Source organism: Salmo trutta, chromosome 4 (assembly GCF_901001165.1).
Source record: "Salmo trutta chromosome 4, fSalTru1.1, whole genome shotgun sequence".
Taxonomy (NCBI): domain Eukaryota; kingdom Metazoa; phylum Chordata; class Actinopteri; order Salmoniformes; family Salmonidae; genus Salmo; species Salmo trutta.
In genome coordinates, this window is record NC_042960.1 from 62,526,738 (window position 1) to 62,538,189 (window position 11,452).

At 45.1% G+C, this 11,452-nt stretch overlaps 1 protein-coding gene across 2 annotated transcripts; it reads right to left on the bottom strand.

Annotated features, from left to right (window-relative positions):
* Window positions 1-281: 281 nt before the first annotated feature.
* Window positions 282-5,336, bottom strand: LOC115192807 (rhombotin-1). Of its 2 annotated transcripts, none has more exons than XM_029751672.1 (4): window positions 5,273-5,336; window positions 3,710-3,923; window positions 1,798-1,923; window positions 282-906 (listed from the first exon to the last, which is right to left on the bottom strand). In XM_029751672.1, exons 1-4 carry the CDS (start codon window positions 5,292-5,294, stop codon window positions 801-803), a joined length of 468 nt encoding a protein of 155 aa, XP_029607532.1. In that variant the 5' UTR covers window positions 5,295-5,336; the 3' UTR covers window positions 282-800. The 2 variants fall into 2 exon arrangements, with proteins under 2 accessions (XP_029607532.1, XP_029607531.1); XM_029751671.1 differs by lacking the exon at window positions 5,273-5,336 and adding an exon at window positions 4,495-5,024.
* Between the last annotated feature and the right edge of the window lie 6,116 nt (window positions 5,337-11,452).

Genomic DNA, 11,452 nt, shown 5'->3' on the forward strand with positions numbered 1-11,452 from the left:
TCATGGGCATTAATATGGAGTTGGGCTCCCTTTGCTGCTATAACAGCCTCCATTCTTCAGGAAAGGCTTTCCACTAGATGTTGGAACATTGCTGTTGGGACTTGCTTCCATTCAGCCACAAGAGCATGTTGGGCGATTAGGCCTGGCTCGCAGTCTGCGTTCCAATTCATCCCAAAGGTGTTCGAAGGGGTTGATGTCAGGGCTCTGTGCAGGCCAGTCAAGTTCTTTCACACCGATCAACAAACCATTTCTCTATGGACCTTGCTTTGTGCATGGGGGCATTGTCATGCTGAAACAGCAAAGGGCCTTCCGCAAACTGTTGCCACAAAGTTGGAAGCACAGAATCTTCTAGAAATGTCATATCAGGGCATAAATTTGACAAACTGGCTTGTTGGAAAGGTGGCATCCTATGACATGCCACGTTGAAAGTCACTGAGCTCTACGGGCCATTCTACTGCACACGGGTGTGGCTGAAATAGCCGAATCCACCCATTTGAAGGGGTGCCCACATACGTTTGGCCATGTAGTGTAGGTCCTTCTTCCATTTGGTTCCTAGTGAATACAGCCCTGATGTGATGAGAAGAGGACTGTCCGGGGATACCGGTAGGGAGTAGTGTCCACTGGCGTTAGCTAGTCTCTGACTAGCAGAGAGCAGCAGAGAGCAGTAGAGCCTGACCAGCAGAGAGCAGTAGAGCCTGACCAGCAGAGAGCAGTAGAGCCTCACCAGCAGAGAGCAGTAGAGCCTACAGAGCCTGACCAGCAGAGAGCAGTAGAGCCTGACCAGCAGAGAGCAGTAGAGCCTACAGAGCCTGATCAGCAGAGTTTCCATTCTGATGCCCCCCCTCGTAGTCCAGCTGGCACAGTATCATGTTGTTCTTCAGGAAAAACTTGTCTCCCACGCAAAATCTGCAGACACACACACACACACACAAATTAGTGCCTTCATTTAAGACCAATGAAACTTTCCAAGTCCTTAAAAGCAGTAGTCATTGGGTAAAGGAAATGAATAGGCCTTCATACAGTATGCTGCATTCCATACAGTATGCTGCATTCCATACAGTATGAAGGCCTACTGCCACGTTGTGGGAAAGTCAGTTGCACAATTGAATGCATTCAACTGAAATGTGTGAATCAGAGGTGTGGGGGAGGCTGCCTTAAACCGACGTCCGGCAACCAGTTGTTGTGTGTTAACTGCCTTGCTCAAGGGTAAAAGTGCCTTGCTCTACCTTGCTGGCACTGGCACAGGGATTAGAACCAGTAATTTTTCGGTTACTGGCCCAATGCTCTTAACCGCTAGGCTACCTGCCGCACCACATACAGTACCTCAATTTCATGCTCGAAAAAACATTTGACCTTGTTCCAGAGAGTATCTTAAAGCATTCATACATTTTGATTGTTTGGTATTTGCTGTACTTGCTTCAAGCCCAAACTCATAGCTGGTTGTTTGCGCCATTTTGTCTGACCTCAAATGCTCATTAAGAGGCCATCCCTTAAGTCCCCCTTATAAGCTCAAAATGTTCCAAAAGCACCAGGCAGTCAAACAGATACTCAACATGTGAGTAACTGTTGTTACTCACATAAACAAGCCGTTTACAGGCTCTATCATGATTATTTTCCTTCCAGGGTCAATTGATGCCTGCTTTCAAGGCATACACAGTATGTGGGGTGAACTGGGATTCATTCATTAGGCACCAAACAGAAGAAAACAGAATGAAACCGGGAGGGAGTACTTGGGACTCAATTTTTGTTTTCCATTGCGCCCTAATGAATATAGCCTTGAGGCTCCCCTCATCTCACCTCTGGCTACACAGCTGGCAGGCAAAGCAGTCCAAGTGGTAGACATTCTCCCTGGCTCTCATCACCATCTCAAAGGCCGGGATCACCTTACTGCAAGCTGCACAGTTCCCCGTCATCCCAAAGAGCCTGGAGGTGGTGGAGAAAGAGAGGCAATGATGTGGGTTGTCTTTATTAGGAAACACCAATTAGGAAATAAACTTTTGTTTCTTATTGGACAAGTTCAGATACTATCTATCTCCTCTTTTCACTACGTTTCATGTCAACTGAACACGACCCAGATAGCCGACTGCTTTGATAATACGTTAACTAGGACTTAACATATTATCATTTTATTCATATGTTAAAAAAGTAGCATAGGGTGAAATCTGCAGTGGTGGAAGAGAGCCTTGAGAAGAACCACATCCATGGCTTGAGTCCCTCATAGGATCTACACAGAGCTGCATCAGAATGTCAAGTCTCACAAAACATGATAGTGCCATAGACTAGCGGCAAACAAGAGACTAAAAGCAAGCAGGCCTAATGAAGCCTAACGAAGGCAATGCTAATGGGGTCTTGGTATGCACCTGGTGTTTCTCCTTAACAAGGGTATGGGCCTTAATGCTAATTCTCCACTAATGGTCCAATTAAAATAAATCACATGGTTTTAATCCCGGCCTTCAAAGGCTTTCTGCCTGATCGTCGCGATGACGAGGAAAACAGGAGGCAATTTAGCCAATTTAACTGTCAAACTGGTTTTCCCCTCTAAAAGCAATGCAGCTAATTAGAGACTTAGCTTCAACCAAATCCAGCTGGGTCTTACACATGAGACTTGCACTTGAGTTGAATGACTGGTAGTGGGCTAAATATATTCGCAAGGGTTTCTATAGCAGCAACCCCAGAATAGTTCTGAGGGTTTTCTGTGCTCGAGTGTATTGATGTATATGAAGAGTTTATTTCCAAAATGAGTTATCCACCAACTTTTTCACATTTGTGTTTCCCCCCACATCATTAATTATTGGTACCTTCATGTGTGTAAAATATTACTATAATTTTTTTTTTTTTAATTCATAGACTTTAGATGTGTATGAAAATTACTTTTTTTTTTGCAAAACGCTATATTGTTTAGCTGGAATGGAATGTTGGTATCCTGTATATTTGACTGTGATATGTGGTGGTCTCACCTAGCCATCTTAAGATGAATGTGCTCACTGAAAGTCACTCTGGACAAGAGCATAAGCTAAATGCCTGATGTGAAATATAAACGTTTTACATACAGATTGGATTATTTACAAAAACATTTTTTTATATTGACGTCACAATGTGTTCTCATTTGTACATTTCTTCATTATAAAATATTTTATTGCATTTCATAATTTTTTTAACAATAAAAGCCAATTTACCAACATTTATGAAAATGGGTATAAAGCTTGTTGGAATGAAACTCTTCATATGGAGTTGAAGCCATAATGATTCATTTCCAGGTCTGTCGCTATAGTTTTAGTAATATTTGTGCTCCTCAAACTCTGATCTCTATTTTATCTGCTAACCAAAACATGGAGATGCTGTTATTTTTGCCTGTTCTGCCCCCTTCACCAAGCTGAAGTAACTTGCCTTAACAAATCAGAAAATAACCAGATAGGAAGGAGTAAGCAACATGGCAATAGTTCCATCAATTGGAAGTCTAGGTTGAGACAACACCATTATTGCTTACACCCATCCCTACAAACACAGAGGGGTAGAGGCTAGATTGGAGAGGCTTGAATGGTTGGATCGTGTTCAGTAGGGTACGCAACATTTTAAAACATTTTGCAATGGAAAACATTTTTAAAAAATGAGCATTTCATATTGGAAAAGTTAATATAGTCTCTCCCTGTTTCTGTCCATTTTCTTCCATGTGGTGCCTAATGAACACAGCCCTGGTTTGAGTCCTTACCTCAGGTAGTCCTTGTGACAGAGGATGAGGTTGGCTCTGGTGTAGAGGGTGGAGCCCACGTCGCCCAGGCGACAGTCACAGCAGGCACACTTCAGACAGTCCTCATGCCAGTACCTGTCCAGAGCCTCGAGCATAAAGCGGTCCATGATCCTCCGGTTGCACCCGGCGCAGACCCTCGGCTTCCCTTTGGACTGGAGAGGCACAAGGGAGACACCTACAGACAGACAGACAGACAGACAGACACAGATAGATTTGGAAGTAGGCTACAGTGCAGCCATCCCTAGCCCTCAGTTATATGACCAAGGAATATTGTCACACATTCCAAAATTACCTTTGGCTAACGTAACTTTCTATGGTTCTCTCAGGGCTATCATTATCTCTTGGTCACATCTAAATCATATTTTGGTCTTAAACATTTTCGGACTCCAGAGCCTATTATGAATGGGACCCTTTCTGGTGCTATATATCCAGACTGATCCGGTCATAACACAGTCATTTCAATATGAATTAACATTAAACATTAAAATAAAACTGATTTAGTGAGTTTGTGGTGGGAAAAGTTCTTGCTATCCCTTTAATCCAGTCCCAATGACCAAAGAGACATGGCATTTGCCCTTGCTACGTCCCAAAAGCCTTCAGATTGTAAATTCATATCACATATCACATTCCTAATTAGGCCTATTTGTCGATGACAGAGACTGACAAGGAAATACAAGTCCGTGAATCGTAGACCGACCGTTCGAGCATTAGTTGCTTAAATGTAGACATCCAAATCAGGCACTCACTTTCCTCCTTGTCAAACACCATCGTTCAGACGGGGATTCGACTCGGAGAAACCTTCACACGGCTTCGACAACCTCTCAATGTCCCCCTCGACGTTCGGACGCAAATTCTCGCTGGTCGACGCAAATGGACTTAGATTCTCTTGAAGGTGATCTTATCAAAGTCTTCCAGCTCCGCTAGTAGGAATTGAACGCTTGCAGCGATATCAAATCTGACCAGGCATGATTATATCCATTAAAACCCTTTCATGTTGGCAAATTGGGCTATAAGTAAAAAGTGTCTTATGGCATGTGAAAAACAGGCAAAATAGTCCATAGATGTCAGTGGATCAATAACCCTACTTCTCCCGCGATATCTACCAAAAGTGTCAGGTTGTATTTCAATAGCTCTGGTGTTGCCACAGCACTTAGATCCATTATACTTAAAAGCATCGGATCAAGCGTTTCAAAGTAGTCTACGGTCGACCTCGGATTTCTGCCTCTCTAGTTGTGCCAATGCTCTGTAATATGTGCATTGCTCTCATAGACCTACGTGTCCCCGCGCGTGCTAATTATATAAAGTCATTATGCTCCGATCTGATTAGTGGCCCCTCCCCCTCTTTGAATCAATTATTCAATACACACTCTGCCTGTGCCTAAGTATTTTTTTTGTATAAGCTTATTCAAGGACACCAATTACCCTAAGGGCACTTCTCTCATTACTGTAATTTGAACAGGACACAAATGCATTGCCCATTGGGAAGTGTGTGTGTGTGTGTGTGTGTGTGTGTGAGCTACTCACAAGCTTTTAAGCAAAACTCCATTAGGCAAAGATTTTCTCTTCATGTCTTTGCTTTGAAACCCTGCTCACCAGTTGAAACATGTCTTTGCTTTGAAACTTTACCAGATTCACAATTGAGCATTAAGAGCCTTCAACCTCTATCCTTTATGCTCTATCCTCTATCCTTTATCCTCTATCCTCTATCCTTTATCCTCTATCCTTTATCCTCTATCCTCTATCCTTTATCCTCTATCCTCTATCCTCTATCCTCTATCCTTTATCCTCTATCCTCTATCCTCTATCCTTTATGCTCTATCCTCTATCCTTTATCCTCTATCCTCTATCCTCTATCCTCTATCCTCTATCATCTATCCTCTATCCTTCATCATCTATCCTCTATCCTTTATGCTCTATCCTCTATCCTTTATGCTCTATCCTCTATCCTTTATCCTCTATCCTTTATCCTCTATCCTCTATCCTTCAATCCTCTATCCTCTATCCTTCAATCCTTCAACCAATATCCTTCATCCTCTATCCTTCATCCTCTATCCTCTATCCTCTATCCTTCAACCAATATCCTTCATCCTCTATCCTTTATCCTCTATCCTCTATCCTCAATCCTTCAACCAATATCCTCTATCCTTTATCCTCTATCTTTTATCCTCTATCCTTCAGCCAATATCCTTCATCCTCTATCCTTCATCCTCTATCCTCTATCCTCTATCCTTCATCCTCTATCCTCTATCATTTATCCTTCAACCAATATCCTTCATCATCTATCCTGTATCGCCTTTCAGCTCTATTATCATCTGTTCGCCTTTTTACAAGTTACACTTAACTTATCAAACAAATTAGACTTCATGTATGTATAAAACTCAAATCCACCGCCAAACAGGGTCTTATTCATTAGGACACACCATAGCAAAACGTTTTTCAACAGAAAATGAAAATGTGTCTTTTTTATTGGACTAATTCAGTGTTCTTCCATAGTTGGTGCCTTAGGAACACTGACCCAGATAAATACCACTCATTAGGAATGAATGAGGCATGAAAAATAGTCTTGACTCCTCCTGACATTCCTCTAAATTAACACACACCAATTACCCAGACCATTGATGGTATGCTCTGCCTTTCATCTGTGGCTGTATCAAACATCTCAGAGTAGAAGTGCTGATCTGGGATCAGTTCCAACCTGTCTATGTAGTCTTATTCATTAGGATCTAAGGCTGCGTTCATACAGGTATCCCAATTCTGATCTTTTTTTCAGTAATTGGTCTTCAGACCAATTAGATCAACTCTTTGGCCAATAATTTGATAAAAGATCAGAATTGTGCTACCTGTGTAAATGGCCAGTGCTATCTGGGATCCTTGGGACGTCCGACTCTGACGTCATCCCATTGCTAGAGGACTCCTGATATTTCCAGTGATAAGTATAATTTTGCAGGTGATTGTTGACACATCAACCAGCATTAAGGGGCAGGGCAATTTGTGACTGTTGTTGTTTTGGTAATCAGTGGCTGTATTGGGGAGGGAGTAGTTTCTCCTCTTTTAGGCAACCAGCAATTAGTACCTGGAGGTGTGCTCTTAACCTCTGATAGGCAAGTAGCAATTCGTGTTAGTTCTTTAGTTTTATCCGAAACAAAGACAGGTCTGCAGAGTTGCAAGGATGGACAGACGGACGAGACCCGACCAGACCAGACCACACCACTCTCACTTGAGAATCGTGCCATGTTATTTACAGACTCTCATTTTGCTCTTTGTCAATAATGTGTGTGTTTTCTATACCTGTTCGCTCCTCTCCCAGTAGGCTTTACAGATGCTTCCCACCCCTTGGCTGCAACCCTTCTTATTTAGTGTACTCTGTGTGCGCAACCCATGTGGAATTTCTGGTCTGGCAGCGTTTGAATCTGCTTATCTGCGGTCAAGAATGCAGAGTTCATCTCAGCCTATGTTGCCCTTCAGTCCCTATACTTTTTTTTACCCTGATGGAGACATGGATCACCCCAGGGAACACTGCTACTCCAGCTGCTCTCTCTCCATCTGACTACGTGTTCTCTCATCGTCCGAGAGCATCTGGTTGTCATGGTGGTGGCACAGGGCTACTCATTTCTCCTAAGTGGAGACTTTCTCTTTCTCCCTCACTCACGTGTCCATTTCATCTGAATTCCATGCTGTCACTGTCACTTGTCCACTTAAGCTTAACATTGTTGTCATCTATTGCCCACCAGGTGCCTTTAGTTTGTCAATGAGCTTGCCACCTCCATAAGCAAATTTTCCTGATGGCTCACCGCCATTGTCAATCTCCCAACGTCTACCTCTTTCTTCCCCTCCTTGCCTCTTTTGACCTCACCCTTTCCCAGTCCCCCCCACTCACAAGGCAGGCAATACCCGTGACCTCATCTTTACTAAAGGCTGTTCTCCTACTAATCTCTCTGCAACCCCCCTCCAGGTCTCTGTTCTCCTACTAATCTCTCTGCAACCCCCTCCAGGTCTCTGTTCTCCTACTAATCTCTCTGCAACCCCCCTCCAGGTCTCTGTTCTCCTACTAATCTCTCTGCAACCCCCCTCCAGGTCTCTGTTCTCCTACTAATCTCTCTGCAACCCCCTCCAGGTCTCTGGTCTCCTACTAATCTCTCTGCAACCCCCCTCCCGGTCTCTGTTCTCCTACTAATCTCTCTGCAACCCCCTCCAGGTCTCTGTTCTCCTACTAATCTCTCTGCAACCCCCCTCCAGGTCTCTGTTCTCCTACTAATCTCTCTGCAACCCCCTCCAGGTCTCTGTTCTCCTACTAATCTCTCTGCAACCCCCCTCCAGGTCTCTGTTCTCCTACTAATCTCTCTGCAACCCCCCTCCAGGTCTCTGTTCTCCTACTAATCTCTCTGCAACCCCCTCCAGGTCTCTGTTCTCCTACTAATCTCTCTGCAACCCCCCTCCAGGTCTCTGTTCTCCTACTAATCTCTCTGCAACCCCCTCCAGGTCTCTGTTCTCCTACTAATCTCTCTGCAACCCCCCTCCAGGTCTCTGTTCTCCTACTAATCTCTCTGCAACCCCCCTCCATGTCTCTGTTCTCCTACTAATCTCTCTGCAACCCCCTCCAGGTCTCTGTTCTCCTACTAATCTCTCTGCAACCCCCCTCCAGGTCTCTGTTCTCCTACTAATCTCTCTGCAACCCCCCTCCAGGTGTCTGTTCTCCTACTAATCTCTCTGCAACCCCCCTCCAGGTCTCTGTTCTCCTACTAATCTCTCTGCAACCCCCCTCCAGGTCTCTGTTCTCCTACTAATCTCTCTGCAACCCCCTCCAGGTCTCTGTTCTCCTACTAATCTCTCTGCAACCCCCCTCCAGGTCTCTGTTCTCCTACTAATCTCTCTGCAACCCCCTCCAGGTCTCTGTTCTCCTACTAATCTCTCTGCAACCCCCCTCCAGGTCTCTGTTCACTACTTTGTTTCCTTTTCTGTCTCCCTTTCCTCCAACCCTAACCACTCAGCCCCTACCCAGATGGTCTCCCTTTCCTCCAACCTTAACCACTCAGCCCCTACCCAGATGGTCTCCCTTTCCTCCAACCTTAACCACTCAGCCCCTACCCAGATGGTCTCCCTTTCCTCCAACCCTAACCACTCAGCCCCTACCCAGATGGTCTCCCTTTCCTCCAACCTTAACCACTCAGCCCCTACCCAGATGGTCATGTGCCGTTGCAATCCTTGCTCACTCTCTCTCTCTCGCTCTCTCTCTCCTGACTCTGCCTCTTCAACCCTACTCACCTGCCTTTCTGCATCCTATGACTTGCACTGTCCCCTTTCCTCCTGGCCAGTTTGGCTCTCCCCTTTTGCTCTGTGGGTGAGTGACTCAATGCGAGCTTACAGAACAGGGCTGCGGGCAGCTGAAGAAAATTGAGGAAAAATACATTTCCGGAGGACCTATCATCCTTTCACTCCCTCTCTACCTTCTCTTCTTCTGTATCTGCTGCTAAAACCACTTTCTATCACTCTAAATTTCAAGCTTCTGCCTCTAACCCAAGGGAGCTCTTTACCATATTCTCTCTCCTTAATCATCGTCTCTCTCTGCGGATGACTTTGTCAACCACTTTGAAAAGAAGGTTGACGACATCCGTTCCTCATTCACTCAGCTTATTAAGTCGACTGGTCCGACTCACACAGAACTACCCTACGTCTTGACCTCTTTCTCCCCTCTCTGTCCAGATGAAATCCTCCTACTAGTGAGGTCTGGCCGCCCTGACAACCTGCCCACTCGACCCTATTCCCTCTTCCCTTTCTACAGACCATCACTGTAAGCCTTCTACCATTAGTCACTTCCTTCATCAACTCATCCCTGACCACTGGCTGCGTCCCCTCTGACTTCAAAATGGTCAAGAAACCATCACTCGACCCATCTAACGTCAAACTACAGACGTGTCCCTTTCTTTTCTTTCCATAATACTTGAGCTCTGACCATCACCTGAGCTCAACCTCAACAAGACGGAGCTGCTCTTCCTCCCGGGTAAGGCCTGCCTGCTCCAGGACCTCTTCATCACGGTTGACAACTCCATGGTGTCCCCCTCCCAGAGATCAAAGAACCTTGGCGTGACCCTGGACAACACCCTGTCATTCCCTGCAAACATCAGCAGTGACTCTCTCCTGCCGGTTGATGCTCTACAACATCCATAGAGTATGAACCTACCTCACACAGGAAGTGGCGCATGTCCTAATCCAGGCACTTGTCATCGCCCATCTGGACTACTGCAACTCAATGTTGGCTGGGCTGCCCGCTTGTGCCATCAAACCCCTGCAACTTATCCTACCTGGTGTTCAACCTTCCCAAGTCACCCCACTCCTCCGCACGCTCCTCTGGCATCCACTACAAGACAATGGTACTTGCCTACGAAGCAGCAAGAGGAACTGACCCCCTACCTATTCAAAGAGTTTCTTAAATAATCCCACAGCAACTCCCCCCCCCCCCCCAACAGGTCTGATACGTTGATATGAGTTGTCAAATGAGAAGAAAGCACAAAATCCTTATTTTGATATATCAATACTAATGTTCTGTATAGTGTTGGTTACGGTTTGTCTATTCATAGAGCCGCTGTGCAGGACCATTAGGCTAATTGTACTAATGGGTCGCCCGTTACATAAGAGGTGTGTGGGTGGCTGTGGTTAGTGCCATCATTAACTGTCAGCTCAAGGACCTTTTTTCTTTTTGCTATCTGATGGGTTCCCTTCATAAAAAATATCTGTTGGATACTGACTGTTATCAAAGTGGACACCCTAGTTTATACCATACGTACGCATGGAAGAACTATAAGAAGCTACACAAAATACTGTTGCGTAGCAAAACTACGTAGATGTGTGCAGCCCCGCAATTCATAACTCAACGCAAGAATGCAGGATCACCGTTTTGCGTGTAGCGTTCTTGCCTTGCATATATAGGCCTAGGGTATAAAATGGTATCTATCTGCATTGGGGAAATGATTTTTGTTACATAAATAACAATTCCTTTCAGCCCATATGTGTCATCCTATGTTGCACACTCACTATCCCTCTGTTTAATTAGGCTATATTTGCCCTAAATAATGTGGAGGTGGTCCTGAAGCTCATCTGTCGACTGTACGCTTGGGGACTGCAGTGGTTTTATCTCAGAGGAGGTGGCCTACCTCCCATTCATTTTCTGTGGGGAAAAACTAACTACATCCACAAATGTTCCAGTTCTAAGGGAGGTTAAGCGATAGGGAGGGATCCAATCTCCTGCCTATTCAACTGAACAGAGTTTGAAATTGGGGATGAGATGTGGTCAGCGACTGTGACATGAGAGTGGGCTAATCGATGGCCTTTCTGATTGGCTCCCTTACAACATCCTAGCAGTTCCCGTGGGTTGGCTGCTCTTCCTCTCTCCCCAAGTCAATTCCCTTCGACACTGGAGCCAAATGAGATCAGTGACGGTCCACAGTCCCTCTGTCACCATCCAGCTCCTCTTCTCAGCTGGGAGAACAGACAGAGGTAAAGGGGAGGGAAGAAGCTGAAGAGGAAGAGATGTGAGGGGGGGAAAGGAGATGGTGAGGGATGAACTGAGATTGAAGGAAGGAAAAGAGAGACTGAGTATGAAAGTCGATCGACAAAATAAAAAATATTGAAGCTGAAGCTATGAGGCAGGATTTTATTGAGCTAGTCAAAATTACCAAGCACAATGTTTAATTAAACCTGGTTTACCAG

Excerpts from the sequence above, each read along its gene's own strand:
- LOC115192807 (XM_029751672.1), bottom strand. The coding sequence starts at position 5,294 with ATGGAGTTTTGCTTAAAAGCTT. Across the intron at positions 1,924-3,709 it reads TGTCACAAGGACTACCTGAG|GCTCTTTGGGATGACGGGGA; the intron begins GTAAGGACTCAA and ends CACCACCTCCAG. Across the intron at positions 907-1,797 it reads TGCCAGCTGTGTAGCCAGAG|ATTTTGCGTGGGAGACAAGT; the intron begins GTGAGATGAGGG and ends GTGTGTCTGCAG.